At 47.6% G+C, this 21598-nt stretch overlaps 1 protein-coding gene across 1 annotated transcript in view; it reads left to right on the top strand.

The window, feature by feature from the left end:
• VAV2 (vav guanine nucleotide exchange factor 2) overlaps nt 1-21598 on the top strand; it is a 109879-nt gene that overhangs the window by 72881 nt on the left and 15400 nt on the right. Inside the window, 13 exon segments of the mRNA XM_070758951.1 lie at nt 2205-2273; nt 3366-3466; nt 3568-3667; nt 8685-8780; nt 11646-11714; nt 11939-12025; nt 14468-14553; nt 16621-16663; nt 16665-16754; nt 17838-17947; nt 18153-18172; nt 18175-18252; nt 19455-19544. Coding sequence (XP_070615052.1) covers nt 2205-2273; nt 3366-3466; nt 3568-3667; nt 8685-8780; nt 11646-11714; nt 11939-12025; nt 14468-14553; nt 16621-16663; nt 16665-16754; nt 17838-17947; nt 18153-18172; nt 18175-18252; nt 19455-19544 — 1039 coding nt within the window.

Genomic DNA, 21598 nt, shown 5'->3' with positions numbered 1-21598 from the left:
TGCTTGCTTGCTTGCTTGCTTGCTTACTTACTTACTTACTTACTTATTAGATTTGTATGCCGCCCCTCTCTGTAGACTCAGGACGGCTAACAACGGTAGTAAACAGCATATAACAAATCTGATGTTTAAAATAATTTAAAAACCCTTATTTAAAACCAAACATACACACAAAGATACCATGCATAAATTGTATAGGCCTAGGGGGAAAGGGTAATTCAGTTCCCCCAAGCCTGACGGCAGAGGTGGGTTTTAAGGAGCTTACGAAAGGCGAGGAGGGTGGGGGCAATTCTGATCTCGGGGGGGAGCTGGTTCCAGAGGGTCGGGGCTGCCACAGAGCAGGCTCTTCCCCTGGGTCCCGCCAGACGACATTGTTTAGTTCAGCGTTTCCCAACCGGTGTGCCGCGGCACAGTAGTGTGCCGCGAGACACTGCCAGGTGTGCCGCAGAGCTACGGAAGCTCCAGCTGGGCGGGGCGCTGCCGGTGCCGACCTGGAGCGCCCGCTCGCAGCTGTCCCCCGGCTCCTGCCCGATGCCGCGGTTTCCGGCGCTCTCCTGCTGAGCCCCAAAGAAGGAAGGCAGGAAGAAGAAGGAGAGCTTCGTTCTTTGCGCCTTTTTCCCGCCTTCCTTCTTTGGGGCCCAGCAGGAGAGCGCCGGAAACCACGACATCGGGCAGGAGAGGACAGGAGAGAGCGCGGGCCGGGCGGGGGGCGCAGAGGCGGGCCGGGGCTGGGGAGCGCCCGGGGGTTGCCCTTTTGGTTTGCGGCTGCAAGCGCGGCTCCCCGAGGCAGGCGGGCAGGCAGCTTCCCTCCCTGCGCCTTTCCCAGCTGCAGCCGCACCCCCCCGGTCCCCCCGCCAGTGCCCTCCCGCCGGGCCCTGGCGTCGGCGGCAAGTGTCCTTTGGGGCCCGGCGGGAGGGCACTGGCGGGGGGAGCGGGAGGGGGTGGCTGCAGCGGCCGCAGGCAGTCGCGGGGAGATGGCGGCGGCGAGAGGGAGCTCCAGGCGGCGGGAGCTCTCTCTCTCTCTCTCTCAGCTGACTGCAAGTGGGAGCCCTGACGGTGGCGATTGGACGTGCTGCTGGACGCCGTACTGCTGGCGCTGCGGGCTTGGCATATAGGGCGTCCAACAGCACGTCCAGCTGCCGTCAGGGCTCCCGCTTGCAGTCAGCTGAGAGAGAGAGAGAGAAAGAAAGAGAGACATATAAGAGAGGCAGAGAGAGAGGCAGCAAGAGAGGCAGAGAAAGAGACAGACAGAGAAAGAGAGGCAGCAAGAGAGGCAGAGAAAGAGAGACATAGCAAGAGAGGCAGAGAGAGAGAGAAAGAAAGAGAGACATAGCAAGAGAGGCAGAGAGAGAGAGAAAGAAAGAGAGACATAGCAAGAGAGGCAGAGAGAGAAAGAGAAAGAAAGAGAGACATAGCAAGAGAGAAAGAGAGACATAGCAAGAGAGGCAGAGAGAGAGAAAGAAAGAAAGAGAGACATAGCAAGAGAGACAGAGAGATAGCAAGAGAGGCAAAGAAAGAGACATATAGCAAGAGACAGTGAAAGAGAGAGAGAGAGAGCAAGAAAGAGAGAAAAAAGCAAGAAAGAGATAGCAAGAGAGAGAGAAAGACAGGAAGGGAAGGAGGGAGAGAGAAAGAGCAAAAAAGAGAGGAAGAAAGAAAGAGGGATGGAGAGAGAGAAAGAAGGGAAGGAAAAGAGAGAAAGAGGGAGAAGTAGAGTGAAAGGGAGGAAGAGAGAGGGTTTTTTTGTCCAAACTTTTCTTTAGCCCACCCCCCACCCCCCACCCCACCCTTTCAATGTTCCCCAGGATTTTGAAAATATGAATAATGTGCCGCGGCTCAAAAAAGGTTGGGAAACACTGGTTTAGTTGAATGAACAAGGAGAGTTTCAACCTGGAAATAAGGAGAAATTTTCTGACAGTGAGAGCGATCAACCAATGGAACAGAAGTTACCTTCAGAAGTTGTGAGAATTTTGTCACTGGAGGTTTTCAAGAAGAGATCTGGATTGCCACCTGTCAGAAAGGATGTAGGGTTTCCTGGTTGGGGAAGCGGGGTTGGTCTAGATGACCTACAGGGTCCCTTCCAACTCTGTTAAACTGTGAACTCTGGAGTGGAATTACCTTAGAAACGTCCGACATTTGCACGTAGAGAGGGATGTTGTAAGCAGAAGGCTGCAGCTACCTTATCATTTTCTACTTTGATTTTGCAGAACTACATGAACCCATTAAGGCTGATATTGACTCCGCAAGACATGGGAGCCATATTCATCAACTTGGAGGTAATGTTTCTGTGGTTCTTCTTGGCTTTATTATCTGGACCTGAGGCTCTGCAGGCCAATAGCTTCTGGTTTACAGCAAGCCCTGAGAACCAGCCACATGCTGGATGCTTCCCCCAGCAACTCACTTTCTTGAATAATAATAATAATAATAATAATAATAATAATAATAATAATAATAATAATAATTATTATTATTATTATTATTATTATTATTATTATTATTATTAATAATTAGATTTGTATGCCACCCCTCTCCGCAGACTCGGAGCAGCTCACAACAATAAAACAATGTATAACAAATCTAATAGTTAAAAGTCACTAAAACCCCCTTATTAAAAAGCAAAACATACACACAAACATACCATGCATAAACTGTATAGGCCCGGGAGATTGGTCTCAATTCCCCCATGCCTGATGGCAGAGGTGGGTTTTAAGGAGTTTACGAAAGGCAAGGAGGGTGGGGGCAATTCTAATCTTCGGAGGGGGGGGAGCTGGTTCCAGAGGGTCGGGGCCGCCACAGAGAAGGCTGTACTTTCTTTTTTAAGTATGCAAGGGTTCAGATTTAAAACACGTTCCCAACTTTATTATTATTATTTATTAGATTTGTATGCCGCCCCTCTCCGAAGACTCGGGGCGGCTCACAACAGTAATACAAAAACAATATAACAGTGAGACAAATCTAATATTAAAATAAAACATATCTAAAACCCCAATAATTTAAAACCATACAACACATACATACCAAACATAAAAAATAAAAGCCTGGGGGAGGATGTCTCAGTTCCCCCATGCCTGGCGATAAAGGTGGGTCTTGAGTAATTTGCGAAAGACAAAGAGGGTGGGGGCCATTCTAATCTCCGGGGGGAGTTGATTCCAGTGGGCCGGGGCCGCCACAGAGAAGGCTCTTCCCCTGGGGCCCGCCAAACGACATTGTTTGGTCGATGGGACCCGGAGAAGGCCAACTCTGTGGGACCTTACCGGCCGCTGGGATTCGTGCGGTAGAAGGCGGTTCCGGATGTATTCTGGTCCAATGCCAAGTAGGGCTTTAAAGGTCATTACCAACAATTTCCCAATATGTTTTCTTTGTTTCAGGACCTTATTAAAGTGCACTTCAACTTTCTCAGATCCATCGATGTCTCCATGATGGCTGGTGGAAGCACCTTGGCCAAAGTTTTTCTTGAGTTCAAGGAAAGGTAAGGAGGGAATTGAGAAGAGCTGAGCTGGGAAGGCTGATTCCCAGGTCTTTGTAGTGAGGAAGAGGAGGCACAGCCATTTTCACTCTGTTTCTTTGCAGGCTTTTGATCTACGGCGAGTACTGCAGCCGGATGGAGCCTGCACAGACGACCCTGAATCATCTCATGGCCAACCGAGAGGACGTACGGCAAAAAGTTGAGGTAATCAAGAGTATTGTTCTTCGTTTCTTATACAGTGGTACCTCATCTTGCGAACGCCTCTTCTAACAAACTTTTCAAGATACGAACCCGGTGTTTAAGATTTTTTTGCCTCTTCGTCCGAACTATTTTCACCTTACGAACCCAAGCAGCTGCTGCTGAGATGAAGGGGTTTCTTTCCCCCCCCTTTTTTGAAGAAAGAAAAGGGAGGGGCGGCTTGGGGGAGGAAACATTTTGCAGAGAACAACGTGCTTGCAAAGGAACTGAAAGGGTGTCTTTTTAAGAAAGAAAAGGGAGGAGGGAGGGGCAGCTTGGGGGAGGAAAATTTTTGCAGAGAACAACGTGCTTGCAAAGGAACTGAAAGGGTGTCTTTTTAAGAAAGAAAAGGGAGGAGGGAGGGGCAGTTTGGGGGAGGAAAAATTTTGCAGAGAACAACCTGCTCGCAAAGGCACTGAAAGGGTGTCTTTTGAAGAAAGAAAAGGGAGGAGGGAGGGGCAGCTTGTGGGAGGAAAATTTTTGCAGAGAACAACGTGCTTGCAAAGGAACTGAAAGGGTGTCTTTTTAAGAAAGAAATGGGAGGAGGGGGGGCAGCTTGGGGGAGGAAAAATTTTGCAGAGAACAAGGTGCTTGCAAAGGAACTGAAAGGGTGTCTTTTTAAGAAAGAAAAGGGAGGAGGGAGGGGCAGCTTGGGGGAGGAAAATTTTTGCAGAGAACAACCTGCTTGCAAAGGCACTGAAACAGTGTCTTTTGAAGAAAGAAAAGGGAGGGGTGCCCCCCTTGCCTTTCTTCCTTCCCACTCACCCTTTAGCCTAGCCTTGCTTCTTCCACCCGCCCCCTTTAGCTGCTCCTCCCTGCCCTCTGTTCGCCTCCCTTCTAAAGTTTGGGATTTTCCTGAAGGATTTGCACCCATTATTTGCTTTTACATTGATTCCTATGGAAAATATTGTTTCATCTTACGAACTTTTCACCTTACGAACCTCCTCCTGGAACCAATTAAGGTACCACTGTACTGTATCTCCATATATACATATGGAAGTTTTCTCATTGCCGTGCCCAGAAATGAAATCCATCTATATCAGCCAGTGCTCCCAAATTTAAATCGCCCCCCACCCTCCTTGTCTTTCGCAAACTCCTTAAAACCCATCTCTGCCGTCAGACATGGGGGAATTGAGACATCTCCCCCAGGCCTATATAGATTTATGTATGGTATGCTTGTGTTGTAATGTTCTTTTAAATAATGGGTTCTTAGATTTTTAAATATTAGATTTGTTCTCATTGTTTTATTATTGTTGTGAGATGCCCCGAGTCTGCAGAGAGGGGCGATATACAAATCTAATAAGTAAGTAAGTAAGTAAGTAAGTAAGTAAGTAAGTAAGTAAGTAAGTAAGTAAGTAAGTAAGTAAGTAAGTAAGTAAGTAAGTAAGTAAGTAAGTTATGCATGGTATGTTTGTGTGTATGTTTGGTTTTTAATAAGGGTTTCTTAGTTATTTTAGTATTAGATTTGTCATATGCTGTTTTATTATTGTTGTTAGCCGCCCAGAGTCTACGGAGAGGGGCGGCATACAAATCTAATAAATAAAATAAATAAAATAAAATAAAATAAAATAAAATAAAATAATAAATTATAACCCTGGCCGATGCCATTTTTGATCCTGGATTCCTTGGCCAGCAGCCTCTCCCCCCAGTAGCCTTCTGTCTTCTCTCCAACTTGTAGAGAAAAGGGGGGGGGGTTCTCAAGTCTCTGTCTCCCCCCAATAAATTTTTTGAATCCGCAAACCCCAAAGGAGAGTCGGGGCCAAGTCTTTGCATGCCCCCCTCTCCCAGGGCCGGAGGGTGTTCTCCAGCAAAACAGAAGAAGCTGGCTTAGCCCTTGCCAGCTGGTGGTCTTGGGTCTTCAAGGCTCCCGTTAGGTCAACACCTCTGCAGCTCAGGCTCTTTCGAAATTTTATTAAGATTTGCCCTGCTAGATCTCCAAGTAATTAAAGCTTCTGAAGCAGCTTGCCTTAATTAATTCCATTCCAGTGCCATTCCACTTTTTCTTACTCGAAGGCATAACTTTTTGTTTTATGTCATAATTGATGCTCGGCTGCTCCTTGAAAACAGCCCGAGTGGATGCTGCTGTAATCACCTCCGCGAGCCAATTTGCACGCAAGGAATTCAAAGTGGATAATTAGAGCATAATTATCACGCAGCATGTCAGATCTCTTCATCCGTCAATGGAAAGCGCGTGCTCTTTTTATACCCATTACGATGCTGCTCAGATATAGGAAGTAGAAGCGCCAAAGCTGACCCATCTCCGCAGGCCCACAGGGGCCATCTGTGGGGCAGACCAGGCTGGGGCATCCGTCCTCACTCGCTCGTTGGTCTTCAGGCTTGAAAATGGTCTTCTGTCTTTGACAAATTTCCACTTCAGCCTTCCAGTTAATTTATCTCCAGTTAATTTAATTTATGATAGGGTTTTTAGTTTTTTCTTAATATTAGATTTGTGCCTGTATATATTGTTTTATCGTTTGTTGTGAGTCACCCCGAGTCTTCGGAGAGGGGCGGCATACAAATCTAATAAATTATTATTATTATTATTATTATTATTATTATTATTATTAATTATTATTATTATCTCACGTGCAGGTCAAATCTTAAAATTGTGAAAATGAGCCCACCTTTTTGGCTTTATCATTGGCCAGGGAAAAAAAAATCACTTTTGGTGCAGCTGTGAGAGCAATCATGGGCTTCTCCAGATATGCCCATGTTACACCAACACTCCACAGTCTGCATTGGTTGCCGATCAGTTTCTGGTCACAATTCAAAGTGTTGGTTATGACCTATAAAGCCCTCCATGGCACCGGACAAGAATATCTGCGAGACCGCCTTCTGCCGCACGAATCCCAGCGGCCGGTTAGGTCCCACAGAGTTGGTCTTCTCCAGGTTCCGTCGACTAAACAATGTCGTCTGGCGGGACCCAGGGGAAGAGTCTTCTCTGTGGCGGCCCCAACCCTCTGGAACCAGCTGCCCCCGGAGATTAGGATTGCCCCCACCCTCCTTGCCTTTCGTAAGCTCCTTAAAACCCACCTCTGTCGTCAGGCATGGGGGAATCGAGATTTTCCCTTCCCCCTAGGCTTATAAAATTTATGCATGGTATGTCAGTATGTATGATTAGTTTCTTAAATTGAGGTTCTTTTTTTAAATTAACTTAAATATTAGATTTGTTTACATTGTATTATTATTGCTGTTAGCCGCCCCAAGTCCATGGAGAGGGGCGGCATACAAATCTGATTAATAAATAAATAAATAAATAAATAAATAAATATAAAACCCTATCATTTAAAACCAAACAACAGATACATACCAAACATAAAATATAAAAGCCTGGGGATGGTGTCTCAGTTCCCCCATGCCTGGCAATATAGGTGGGTCTTGAGTAATTTACGAAAGACAAGGAGGGTGGGGGCAGTTCTAATCTCCGGGGGGGGGAGTTGATTCCAGAGGGCCGGGGCCGCCACAGAGAAGGCTCTTCATCTTGGGCCCGCCAAACGACATTGTTTAGTCAACGGCAGCCGGAGAAGGCCAACTCTGTGGGACCTTATCAGTCGCTGGGATTCGTGCGGTAGCAGGTGGTTCCAGAGGCACTCTGGTCCAATGCCATGTAGGGCTTTAAAGGTCATAACCAACACTTTGAATTGTGACCGAAAACCGCAAATCAAGGACAGACAGCAGCTGGACTTGGCCCAGAGACCCTTTTGTGCTGGTCCCAGGTGAATCTGGCCCAGAATTGAATTGCATTTGAAAGATTGCAGTTTGGATACCTGGATTTGTGCCAAGTCCTACATTTGGGCTTCTTTCTACAGGAAGCCTTAATGGTTTAGTTCATTAGGACTTCTTAAATTGGAACAGACATCTAACCGCATGGAGAGAATTTATCACAGTTTTAATTTCATTTTGCGATTCAAAGTGAACCATCTGTTGTTCCTCATATCTGAATTCTGCCTAGAACTGAAGAGCAATTTTTAGGGTTTTTTAATAGGCAATATAAAAATTACCGTATTTTTCGGAGTATAAAACACACCTTAGTTTTTGGGGAGGAAAATAGGGAAAACAATCTGCTTATCAGATATTCATCTAGCTAGCATCCTTAGTCTGGTCAGCTTCAGCACATTATTTTATCCCCTGGTTAGGGCTTTAAAAAAAACTTTATTTGGAGAAAGTAACAATGAAAGAGCTTCCAAGCCAGTGAGAGCTGAGAACATCATTAGCACCTGGAAAGAAACATTCAGAGCAAGTAAAGCAATGAAAAAACCCCCTACAAAGACAGGGTTTGGAAAACACTATTTGCAGAGAGTAATAATAAAAGAGCTTACAAGCTGGTAAAAGCTAGGAACTTTGTTAGCACTTGATTAGGGCTGGAAAGAAACGTATTCAGAGCAAGTTAAAACAATGAAAAAACCCTGGAAAGACTTAAGGCTTGGAAAATATTCTTTGCAGAGAGTAACAGTGAAAGAGCTTGCAAGCTGGTAAGAGTTGGGAACATCGTTAGCACCTGGTTAGGGCTGGAAAGAAATGTATTCACAGCAAGTTAGAGCAATGAAAAAAAAACCCTGCAAAGACTTAGGGCTTGGAAAACATTCTTTGCAGAGAGAAACAATGACGCAGCTTGCAAGGTAAGAGCTGGGAAGATCGTTAGCAGCTAGTTAGGGCTGGGGAAAAAAAGCTACCTTCAGAGTATAAAATGCACCCAAATTAGCAACCTCTATTAGGGAGGAAAAGGGTGCGTCTTATATACCGAAAAATATGGTATTTAATGAAATGTTGGAAATCCAAAGATACTTTAAATCCTTTAAAAGTCCTTCTTTATTCACCTGATTCTATTTTTTTCCCTATCCTCCTTGGGTTTTTCCCAGATTTAGCCCCCAGGCCTTGAGTTTGACACCTCTGGTCAAGGCGACTGTTGGAGAATGTAGTTTGGGGATGGGTGGGAGAGACAAAGGTGGGCTTCAGGTCTCTCTTTTGTTACTCTCTTTTCAAGGAATGTACCCTGAAGGTCCAGGAGGGGAAGTTCAAGCTCCAGGACCTGCTGGTGGTGCCGATGCAGAGAGTCCTGAAATATCATCTCCTGCTCAAAGTGAGTTGTTCTCTGCGTTCCAGAGGGATGAAAAATGCAGGTGCATTTCTGGAGTGGGCAGGTGGGCTTCGATCCCTCTCAGTGTAGAGCATCCCAGGTCAGGATAGAAACATAGAAGACTGACGGCAGAAAAAGACCTCATGATCCATCTAGTCTGCCCTTATACTATTTCCTGTATTTTTATCTTAGGATGGATCTATGTTTATCCCAGGCATGTTTAAATTCAGTTCCTGTGGATTTACCAACCACGTCTGCTGGAAGTTTGTTCCAAGGATCTACTACTCTTTCAGTGAAATAATATTTTCTCATGTTGCTTTTGATCTTTCCCCCAACTAACTTTAGATTGTGTCCCCTTGTTCTTGGGTTCACTTTCCTATTAAAAACACTTCCCTACTGAACCTTATTTAACCCTTTAACATATTTAAATGTTTCGATCATGTCCCCCCTTTTCCTTCTGTCCTCCAGACTATACAGATTGAGTTCATTAAGTCTTACCCGATACGTTTTATGCTTAAGACCATCCACCATTCTTGTAGCCCGTCTTTGGACCTGTTCAATTTTGTCAATATCTTTTTGTAGGAGAGGTCTCTAGAACTGAACACAGTATTCCAAATGTGGTCTCACCAGCGCTCTATATAGCAGGATCACAATCTCCCTCTTCCTGCTTGTTATACCTCTAGCTATGCAGCCAAGCATCCTACTTGCTTTTCCTACTGCCTGACCACACTGCTCACCCATTTTGAGACTGTCAGAAATCACTACCCCTAAATCCTTCTCTTCTGAAGTTTTTGCTAACACAGAACTGCCAATACAATACTCAGATTGAGGATTCCTTTTCCCCAAGTGCATTATTTTAAATTTGGAAACATTAAACTGCAGTTTACATTGCTTTGACCATTTATCTAGTAAAGCTAAATCATTTATCATATTACAGACACCTCCAGGAATATCAACCCTATTGCACACTTTAGAGTCATCGGCAAATAGGCAAACCTTCCCTACCAAACCTTCCCCTATGTCACTCACAAACATATTAAAAGTATAGGACCCAGAACAAACCCTTGTGGATTACAGACTTGGAAGGGGTCTTGAGGGGTTCTTCTGGTACACCTCTCACCCCTACCCCTGCTCAAGCAGGAGACCTTCTACCCTTCCAGACAAATGGCTCATGAATCTTTGTTTAAAAAGTCTCCAGTGACTGAGTAGCCACAACCTCTGGAAGCCATTCCATTGATTGATTATTCTTCATGTCAGGAACGTCTAGATAGGATCTCTGTTGGATTAGTTGCCACCTGTTGCTTCTTGTCCTACCTTTAGGTGCTTTGGGTGAGCAGTGTGGTCGGGCGGTAGGAAAAGCAAATAGGATGTGTGGCTGCATAGCTAGAGGTATAACAAGCAGGAAGAGGGAGATTATGATCCTGCTATATAGCACGCTGGTGACACCACATTTGGAATACTGTGTTCAGTTCTGGAGACCTCACCTACAAAAAGATATTGACAAAATTGAACGGGTCCAAAGACGGGCTACAAGAATGGTGGAAGGTCTTAAGCATAAAACGTATCAGGAAAGACTTAATGAACTCAATCTGTATAGTCTGGAGGACTATATTTAAATGTTTGGATCATGTCCCCCCTTTTCCTTCTGTCCTCCAGACTATACAGATTAAGTTCATGAAGTCTTTCCTGATACGTTTTATGCTTAAGACCTTCCACCATTCTTGTAGCCCATCTTTGGACCCGTTCAATTTTGTCAAAATTAGATGGAACACTGTGTTGTGTCACTCACCCGTGGGCTGGATAAATGGCCCCAGCAGGCCGCATGTGGCCCGTGGGCCACAGTTTGGGGACTGCTGCTTTAGAGGGCCCTTGAGGCCACCTGGAGGTTTGTCTGTGATTGAGGATGTGCTGTCCCTCTGTCGAGAAAGGGTTTTTGATGGTCTCTCGGACCCCACCAGCAGTCTTCTCCCCTTCCCATCCAGAATGGATGAGGAGCGAAACATCTTCAAAAAATAAATAAATCCGAAAGTCCAGCTGCCTCTTGAAAAAGCACCTTTGGGACAACCAGGACCTGAACATCTGGGAATCTCCAGAGACAACTCCAACCCTTCTTTCTTGGCAGGGCCTGTCCTGCCGCCTACTCCAGTGGCCTTGAACCCCTTGTGTTGTACATACTCCTGGTCAGTTGGAGGATGATGAAGATACTGAGGACTCTGATTCAGATAGTGTTTATGAATTAGTGGGGGGCCCGGGGTTACAGGTAGTAGAACAGGTGGGAGGCCAGCCACAGGATGGGGCTATGAGTTCAGGATCTAGCGAGGGAGAATCAGACGCTCGCTGGGTTAACCCTAAATTCAAAAGGACCCAAAAACGTAGAGAACAGAGGTCTGGAAGAAGATATTAAGGAGAGGAATGGGTTAAATACTGTAGTGATGTATTTGGCACGTCAGTGGGGAAGGAGGGTGGAGTTTCAACATTGCCGAAGAGAAAAATGGAGGTTTTTCTCTGCTGCTGCCAAGTAAGCAAAAGTATTCTGTGTTGATTAACAGTCAGGGCTGCTGTTTTAGAAAATCATGCTGTTAGGAAAATAAATCTTGTTAAGTGGAGAAGGAGAAGGAATGTGAGAAATGCAGTTAAGGGAGATAACGGACCAAGAAATAAGTGCCTGTATGGAATGTGTTTGAATTCCAGAAGAGCAGAGAAATAAATGGAGTTTCTTTATTATTCATGAAATAATGCATTTAATAAGAGTTATTTGTAATTGCTAAATTTCTACCAGAAACCAGAACACCTTGTAGGTGAGGTGGAGCAGGAAGCATCCAGGCAGACACTGGATACAGTAACCCAGGATGATGGTTTGTCTTTTAGGAGCTGCTCAGCCACTCGTCCGATCGGCCAGAGAAGCAGCAGCTGAAGGAAGCACTGGAGGCCATGCAGGTGGGGTCCTGCAGGAGGCCTTTTGGGGGTCACTGCACAGAGGCATGATCTGCTCCCCCAAACCTGCCTTCACCCCAGCTTTCTCCCAGTCTGGCTTGGCGGTGCTTCTGCCCCTAGAGGGGGTCCTGGGAATTGCACGGGCAAAGGAGGCTGCCTTCCTGCTCTCGGACCTGATCCCTGCCCGGCACTTTCTGCTTATGATGCCCCTGTCATTCATCTCTCAGGACTTGGCCATGTTCATCAATGAAGTCAAACGGGACAAAGAAACCCTGAAGAAAATAAGTGAATTCCAGAGCTCCATAGAAAACCTGGTAAGATCAAAGGAGCCACTTTGGCTGTGAGTTTTATTATTTATTTATTTATTTATTTATTTATTTATTTATTTATTTATTTATTATTTTCATTCATTCATTCATTCATTCATTCATTCATTCATTCATTCATTCATTCATTCATTCATTCATTCATTCATTCATTCATTCATTTGTCCAGTACATAAATACTGTACATAGGAAGAAAAATAGACATGTGATAATATAAAAGAGGGTGAAAGTGAACTTAGAGGAGAGGATATATGAAAGGAAGAGAATATATAAGATAGGTGAAAGAAAGGAAAGACAATTGGACAGGGGACAAAAGGCACACCAGTGCACTTATGTACGTCCCTTACTGGCCTCTTAGGAACCTGGAGAGGTCAATCGTGGAGAGTCTAAGGGAGAAGTGTTGGGGGTTAGGGGTTGACACAATTGAGTCCGGTAATGAGTTCCACGCTTCGATAACTCGATTGTTGAAATCATATTTTTTACAGTCAAGTTTGGCGCGGTTCGTATTAAGTTTGAATCTGTTGTGTGCTCTTGTGTTATTGCGGTTGAAGCTGAAGTAGTCATTGACTGGTAAGACGTTGCAGCATATGATCTTGTGGGCAATACTCAGATCGTGTTTTAGGCGCCGTGGTTCTAGGCTTTCTAGGCCTAGGATTGTTAGTATATTTTCGTAGGATATTCTGTTTCGAGTGGAGCGGCAGAGAGGCCTCCCTGGTCTCTGGCCTGCACCAGTAATTCTGGCCGTCCCACAGCCCAGGGATAGCAATAGACTTACATACTGCTTCTACAGCCCTCTCTAAGCCGTTTACAGAGTCAGCCTCTTGCCCCCAACAATCTGGGTCCTCATCTGACCCCCCTCGGAAGGAGGGAAGGCTGAATCAACCCTAAGCCGGTGGTGAGATTTGAACTGCTGGACTACAGCTAGTGGTTAGCTGAAGGAGCCTGCAGTGCTGCACTCTAACCACTGCACCAGCCCGGCTCCTTGTCCCGGAGATTGACATCCTGAGATGGCTTTTGCAAAGCAGTGATTGCCAAGGGCACTGACAAGGCCAACCGGAGCAGGGTCCAGGGCAGGGTAGTCACCAGCTGCTCCCAGCTGCTGTAGGCTGTGCAACAAGGCGCCCAGCACCATCACACTGAGGAGGGGGGTCATAGATTTTTGGGCGGGGCCCCGGCAGTGCAGAAAGATACTGTTCTGTCGGGCTCTCTGGTAAACTTCTCCCAAAAATTCACAGGTACAAATTTCAGACACACACACGTTTGAAAACTCAAAACAATGTCCTTTATAATGAAAAGTCACTTAAACCAAGCCCTCTTTTGGTATAACAAAGAGCACTCATCTCCAAACAAACTGGTAATTTGTACAAGTCCCTTATCAGTCCTGTGATACTTAGCTTGCAGCTGTGAGGCAATTCACAGTCCTTCTTCTTTCACAAAGTGAAACACACTTTGCTCTGGTTTAGTTTCAAAGCGGGGAAAAATCAGCACACAAAAGGTCAAAGTCAGTAAAGCAGGCACGAAACACAAAGATCAGATAATCCTCCACAATGGCCAAACCCACAGGCTGCTATTTATAGCAGCCTCACTAATGACCACAGCCCCACCCAACCACAGGTGGCCTCATTTTCTTTGATAATAATCTCTCAGTTGTTGTTGCCTATGCATCGCTCTCCGCATGCGTGGCTGTATCATTAACTCTTGTTCTGAATCCAAGGAGGAGAGAAATAATTGATCTCCTTCTGAGCTGTCTGCCACAACTCTCCTCCTCCCTGTCACTCATGTCTTCTTGGTCAGAGGAGCCTTCATCAGCAGATTCCACCGGGGGGGGCAAAACAGGCCTGCAGCATGTTGATGTCTCCCCGACATCCACAGTCCTTGGGGCAGGAGCTGGGCCAGAGCTAACCACAACAGATACAAATCTAATATAATAATAATAATAATAATAATAATAATAATAATAATAATAATAATTATTATTATTATTATTATTGCTGGGCTCAGCCAGGCAGGCACAGAGGCTGCCTCAATGGGGGCAACACCGAAGAGCTAAGGAGACGCCTTCCCTCCCTCCCCCTGTTTTGCACTGGTCCCCAGACTGAGATTGCACCCAGGAAGGGGCTTCGCTGCCATCTAACCTAAGAGTGAAATGGAGCAAGTTCTGACTGGTTCTGGAGAACCGGAAAATACCCCCTCTGGCTGGCCCCCGAGTGGGAGGGAGTGGGGACTTTGCAGTATCCTTCCTCTGCCACACCCACAGAACTTGTAGGGAAACATTTTGAATTTGACCCCTGCTTCTATACCCCAGAGTGCCTCGTCGTCCGTCGTCCCCCCCGCTGCCCCCTTCCTTTCTCTGACAGCTGAGGTGCCACTTTGGACTCTTCTGGGTTAGTGGGGAGTTTTGCCTTTTAACCTTTGTCATTTTCCCCCCAGCCGGTCAAGCTGGAAGAATACGGGCGGCCAAAGATTGACGGGGAACTAAAGGTCCGTTCCATCATCAACCACACAAAGCAGGATCGGTGAGTGAGCAACACAGGGAAGGCCTCTTCCAGAGGTCCTGGCTGAACAGAGACCCCAAGGGCAATGCTGACACCGGGGGCTGAGTTCCCAGGAGACAAGCTGGGTCGAGTGGGTCGACTTCCAGAGTCAGGAACCCCCACCCATGGCATCCCACTCAGGAAACCAGGGAGGGCTAGCATCTTGTCTGAACACAACTAAACAATGTCGGTTGGCGGGAGCCTTCTCTGTGGCGGCCCCGACCCTCTGGAACCAGCTCCCCCCGGAGATTAGGATTGCCCCCACCCTCCTTGCCTTTCGTAAACTCCTTAAAACTCACCTCTGCATCAGGCAACTGACGATATCTCCCCTTGCCTATGTAGTTTTATGTATGGTATGTTTGTGTGTATACTTTTTAAATAATGGGTTTTTAGACTTTTAATATTAGATTTGTTATTTTAGACTTTTTAATATTAGATTTGTTACTGTATATTGTTTTATTATTGCTGTGAGCCGCCCCGAGTCTGCGTAGAGAGGCGGCATACAAATCTAAATAATAATAATAAATAATAATAATAATAATAATAATTAATAATAATAATAATATGATGATGGTGATGATGATGATGATGATGATGATGATGATGATGCCAATTTGGAGTACTGTGTTCAGTTCTGGAGACCTCACCTACAAAAAGATATTGACAAAATTGAACGGGGTCCAAAGACGGGCTACAAGAATGGTGGAAGGTCTTAAGCATAAAACGTATCAGGAAAGACTTAATGAACTCCATCTGTATAGTCTGAAGGACAGAAGGAAAAGGGGGGACATGATCAAAACATTTAAATATGTTAAAGGGTTAAATAAGGTTCAGGAGGAAGTGTTTTTAATAGGAAAGTGAACACAAGAACAAGGGGGACACAATCTGAATTTAGTTGGGGGAAAGATCAAAAGCAAACATTGAGAAAATATTATTTTACTGAAAGAGTAGTAGATCCTTGGAACAAACTTCCAGCAGACGTGGTTGGTAAATCCACAGTAGACTGAATTTAAACATGCCTGGGATAAACATAGATCCATCCTAAGATAAAATACAGGAAATAGTTTAAGGGGCAGACTAGATGGACCATGTCGTCTTTTTCTGCCGTCAGTCTTCTATGTTTCTATGTTTGGAGAATAGTTTGACCCCTAGATATGATGACTAAACGTTTAAATAACCAAGCTGAAACAGAATTTTATAAAATATGGGACAAAGTATATGATTGGTGGAATTTAAAAATGGTATTAACAATTAACTACAAGATAGAATGAAATAGTATATAGTATAACAAATTTAGAAGTGTATATTCTTTCCTTTTTTTTTTGTATTACTAATAATCTCTCCCTTTCCCTTTTGTATAAGTATAGAATATTTTAAAATATAAAGAAATTTAATGAATAAGTTTAATAATAAAAAATAAAGTGTTAAATTCAACAAGAATTTATTTATTTATTTATTTATTATTGGATTTGTATGCCGCCCCTCTCCGAAGACTCGGGTAACTTACACGTGTAGCATTTCTGCTTTGATCTGACTACAGTTAGGATTTTTTATATTTCTGTATTAGTTAGACTTCTACGGCAAGCGGAGCAATGGTAGCTCCTTAAATGTTTAGTGTTGTATGGGCCTTGTCTGTCTTTTTGAAAATCAATAAAAATATTATTTAAAAAAAAAGATAAAATACAGGAAATAGTATAAGGGCAGACTAGATGGACCATGAGGTCTTTTTCTGCTGGCAGTCTTCTATGTTTCTAATAATAATGATGATGATGATGATGATGATGATGATGATGATGATGATAATTATAATAATAATAACTCCTTCCCTCCCTCCCTCCCTCCCTCCCACCCACGCACCTCAGTCCTGGAAGATACAGATTCCACGCTTGTCCTTTTGTTCCCCGTCTTCAGCTGGTGTTCTTCTCCCTGTCAGTGGAGGAGAGGCAGGGAGCCCCCCCACCCCCACCCCCCCAAAAAAAGGGCCTGAAGAGGAGGGAATATGTAGACATAGTTGCTGAGTCCCGGTTTCCTCTTCTGATTCTGGGACAGGTATTTGTTTTTGTTTGATAAAGTGGTGATTGTCTGCAAGAGGAAAGGGCTACAGCTACGAGCAGAAGGACATCCTGGAGCTGCTCTGCTACAAGATGACCGATGACCCCACCAACAACAAGGACATCAAGAAGGTGGGCGGTGCATGGCCTCCCCTCCCTCCCCTCCCTTTATGGCCAACGTTGGCCACTACACCGGTGGGGAGAGAGCTGTAGCAGCTGTGGAAGCACATTTGGCCTCTGGGGGTGGGGGCTTGCCTGGGGGTGCTCCAAGGGGCTGTCGAGGGTGGCCCCCAGAGGCTGCCCAGGGGCCGGAAGTTGTGGGCTTCCCTGTTTTCCCCCTGGCCTGGGGGCAGTGGATGTCCTTGTGCTGCGTGGCCCCATTAGAGAAATTCCAGTTTCATCCCTGGGAGGGTGGGGGGGTGTTGCTAGGATGCCTGTGTCCCTTGGCAAGCTGGGCTGGCAACGTCCTGCCTCGCGCCACATTCAACCGCAAGGAATGGAAGCGTATGTGCATGGACGGGAGGGGGGATCTTGCGAAATTCCAGCCCTTCTTCCCACCCTGCACGAAGGAACCCCCACCCCCTGTTCTTCGAGGAGCCTTAGCAACTCCCACCCCACCCCACGTTATGGAGGCTGCAGGTTTGTTTGTTTATATGCCCCCCTGAACATCTGGGAGAAGGGGGGGGGCTTGTCTTAGAGTCTGAACAGGGGGGATTCGGCGCTTGTTGTAACCCCCTGTGTCTCCCCTTCGCTTCCTTTGCTTCTCAGTCGCATGGGAAAATGGTAAGCCGTCTCTGCCGATTCGGACTCTCTTTGCCTTCCGCTGCTGCTGTTCTGAGCCTCCTAGACAGGGCTGACGGGGGGCTGCACGGGAGGGCTGTAGGGAGACTTACAAGCAGCCCTGGGAGGTAGGCTTGCCCAAGCCGAAGCATCTTTGAAGGAGAGAGGGGCAGGCTCCTCCTGGGCTCCTGGCAGCCTCTTTCAAGCCGTGCCGGCCTCTGTTTCTGCCCTTCCGGAGCCGGCACTGAACCCCCAGGGCTTGTGGCTGGAACGGAGGGCAGTTGGCCACGCTTGCCGCCTCGGGGGGCTGCGACCCGGGCGCCCAAGGTTTGCCTCTTCAGGGCGGATCTCAGGGTGCGCCATGACCCCTCCTGGCCTTGTGTTTCTTCTGCCCCTGTGTCCGGCTCCATCCTCTCCCCTCTCTCTCCCCCACAGTGGTCTTACGGCTTCTACCTCACACACCTGCAAGGCAAGCAGGGCTTCCAGTTTTTCTGCAAGACAGAAGAGATGAAACGGAAGTGGATGGAGCAGTTTGAAATGGCCATGTGAGTGTCCGGGACCTGGGCTGGGGCTGAAGGGTCAAGAAGAAGCCAGCAGGCGTGGCCGTCACCTGCGGGCGGTCTTGACCCGGGCGTTGGCAGGCGGGATGCCTGGGCAGGACTAAGTTGTGCCAGCTGGCCTGGCCCTGACCCCAAAGGCCTGGGTGCTTGGCCTGGCCTGGCCTGAGTGGGGCACCTTTTCTCTGCCTAGATCTAACATTAAGCCGGAGAAGCCACGGCGAACAACCACCAGTTCCAGATGTTCACCTTCGACAAGACCACCAATTGCAAAGCCTGCAAGATGTTTTAAGGTGAACGTTTTTTCTTCTTCGGGCACCCATAGATTCCTCTGACTCATAGGCTGGCTTTCAGGCAATGCATGATTGCGAAAGATCCAGGCAACCGCAGTGCCATTAGCGACCTCACCACCAGGCCACCCTGGGGCTCCTTGGCCCACCCACGCAGGGCAGTTCGTGCTCCAAGCAGTCCCTGAGCTGCCCCACGTGGCCAATAGCGCCTGTTTCGGAGCCCTCCTCTTCCTGGGTCTCACCAACAGCCCTTCATGGCATCGGACCAGAATATCTCCGGGACCGCCTTCTGCCGCAAAGTTAGGTCCCACAGAGTTGGCCTTCTCCGGGTCGCCGTCGACTAAACCCAGGAGTAGAGCCTTCTCTGTGGCGGCCCCGACCCTGTGGAACCAGCTTCTCCCCGGAGATTAGGAGTTTACGGAAGGCAAGGAGGATGGGGGGCAGTTCTAATCTCCGGGGGGAGCTGGTTCCAGAGAGTCGGTGGCCGCCACAGAGAAGGCTCTTCCCCTGGGACCCGCCAGACAACATTGTTTAGTCGACGGACCCAGAGAAGGCCAACTCTGTGGGACCTAATCGGTCGCTGGGATTCGTGCGGCAGAAGGCGGTCCCGGAGGTATTCTGGTCTGATGCCATGAAGGGCTTTATAGGTCATAACCAACACTTTGAATTGTGACCGGAAACCGATCAGCAACCAATGCAGACTGCGGAGTGTTGGTGTGTTATGGGCATATTTGGGGAAGCCCATGATTGCTCTCGCAGCTGCATTCTGCACGATCTGAAGTTTCCGACACTTTTGAAAGGTAGCCCCATGTAGAGAGCATGGTGCAGAGCCCAATGACCCCAGGGATGGATCCTGAGCCCCAAGGGTGACTCCTCACCTAGCCCGCCACTCTGGTCCTTTTCGCTTATGTGGCTATACTTGCACAGCTGGGGGTGCAGAGCAACCCAGAAAATGGCTGGGGTTTGGTAGCCATTCGGGGCAGTGGCCCAGCAGGGTGGTTGCCCCTCGGACCCCTTTGCCAGCCGCCCCAACCTAGGGTCTCCTTTGCTCTGGGCCCCCATGGCCACGGCTGCCTTGGGCTCAGCCTCAGCTCGGAATCTGGGCGGGGAGGTCGGGGGGAGCCTCTCCCGCTCCTGCCCCAAAGGGCTTCCCGGGGGCTCAGCTCCGGGCAGGCGTGCTGGGCTAGCAGCGTCTCTTCCTGCAGGGGGACCTTCTACCCAAGGCTACCAGTGTCTGAAGTGCAAGGCAGGCGCCCACAAGGAGTGCCTGGAGGTCATCCCACCCTGCAAATTCAGTAAGTGATCCCCGCACACAGCATGGGTGGCATGGGGTAAAAGGCCCCTTGCACCAGACCCTGCAAAGCCGCCAGCTAGCCCACCAAGCAGGGCAGGGAGGGTGTGTCTGCTACCATTGTCCTGGTGTCCCCAAGGGACCCAGGGAGCCTGGGCTTGTCCACTCCAGTGCCCTGGGAAAGCCTGCTGGGGCCACCCCGTGGGGTCAGGCTCGGGCTGGTGCTCTTCAAATCAAATCCCTGCAATAAAAGGATGATTCAGTGGAGCCACGGTGGCGCAGTGGTTAGAGTGCAGTACTCGCAGGCTATTGGGTTGCCCTGCCGGCTGCCTGCAATTTAGCTGATGGAATCTCACCAGGCTCCAGGTTGACTCAGCCGTCCGTCCTTCTTTCTGACGTCTGTAAAACGAGGATCCAGATTGTTGGGGGGCAAGAGGCTGACTCTGTAAACCGCTTAGAGGGGGCTGTGAAGCGCTATACAGTGTTCCCTCGATTTTCGCGGGTTCGAACTTCGCGAAAAGTCTATACCACGGTTTTTCAAAAATATTATTTAAAAAATACTTCGAGGTTTTCCCCCCCCTATACCACGGTTTTTCCCGCCGATGACGTCATAAGCCTTTTATCACTCCCTCTTCCGCTTGCAATAAAATTCTGTATACAGTGTTCCCTCGATTTTCGCGGGTTTGAACTTCGCGAAAAGTCTATACCATGGTTTTTCAAAAATATTAATAAAAAATACTTTGAGTTTCCCCCCCCCTATACCACATTTCCCCCCCCCCCCGCCCGATGAGGTCATATGTCATCGCCAAACTTTTGTCCACCTTTAATAAATATTTTTTTTAATAAACTTTAATAATTAAACATGGTGATTAGTAATCTAGATGGTTGCTAAGGGAATGGGAGATTGTAATTTAGGGGTTTAAAGTGTTAAGGGAAGGCTTGTGATACTGTCCATAGCCAAAAATAGTGTATTTACTTCCGCATCTCTACTTTGCGGAAATTCGACTTTCGCGGGCGGTCTCGGAACGCATCCCCCGCGAAAATCGAGGGAACACTGTATGTCTAAATGCTATTGCTATTTGCTCCAATGGCTGCCTGTTGACCCTGGTGCCCTGCCCTCTCTCGCTGGGCTGCTGCGTCCTAAGAACTTGTCTCCATGGGCTTGTCCCCCAGGGACAGGTAGAAGGGCCGAGCTGTCTTGGACAGCGTCCTTGTTGGGGGCTTCTCACCTGTCTGAAACACATCCCTTCTGCAGCCTGTTTGGAGAATTTTGTATGTCATAAAACACCTTTTGCCCTCCTGTAACATCACCATCGTTTAACAAATGTAATTGTAACTTGTGAAATGGTAGTCTAAATATTGAAGGAGGGTCAAAGGGCAAGGAAGGGGAGAGGCTTTGGAGTAGCAAAAAATCCTGAGATCTGTCATGCACAAACTCTTAGGGGGTTTCTCCAGTAACCAGCCACTTTTTAACATTGCCTTCTAGGTTCTCCTGCTGAGCAGGTAAGCAGTGGGGCTCTTCTTCCCTCCTCTCTGGGGAAGGACGTGGGGGGCAAAGTGCCATAGGGAAGGCACCGGGGTCTCCTTTACCCCCGGCGCCTTTCTTAGATGCCAGGCGGAGTCCTTGGCTGGTCCTGAGATTGGGGTACCCTTGGCTCGGCTCCTTTGCTCTCCCCCCAGTTGGATGCGAGGAGTGGGAGTGGGTGGGTGGGTTGCAGCTTAGAATCCAAACTCTACATCTCTCTAAGGCCTTTGCTGGTAGGGGGGCCTGGGGGTGGGGGGCAAAAGGTCAGTTCTGCCACCTGAATGGAGCAGTTCTAGCTCATAGGTGTGGATGAAATGACTCCAGGAGGTTGAAACTTCTTTCTTTTTCTTTCTGGACAGGAGTCACTGAATCTAGGTAAGCCTCCTCCTCCTCCTCTCCTCCTCCTCTCCTCCTCCTCTTTCTCCTCCTCCCTGTCCACTCCTCCTCCTCCTTCTCTCCCTTCCCCCTCCCCCTCCTTCTCCCCCTGCTTCTCCTCTCCCCCTCCCTCCCCCTTCCCAACCTCTCCTCCTCCT

The sequence above is a fragment of the Erythrolamprus reginae genome, chromosome 8 (assembly GCF_031021105.1).
Source record: "Erythrolamprus reginae isolate rEryReg1 chromosome 8, rEryReg1.hap1, whole genome shotgun sequence".
Classification (NCBI taxonomy): domain Eukaryota; kingdom Metazoa; phylum Chordata; class Lepidosauria; order Squamata; family Dipsadidae; genus Erythrolamprus; species Erythrolamprus reginae.
Note: the sequence above shows the minus strand (reverse complement) of the source record. Positions and strands in the feature narration are given on the sequence as shown.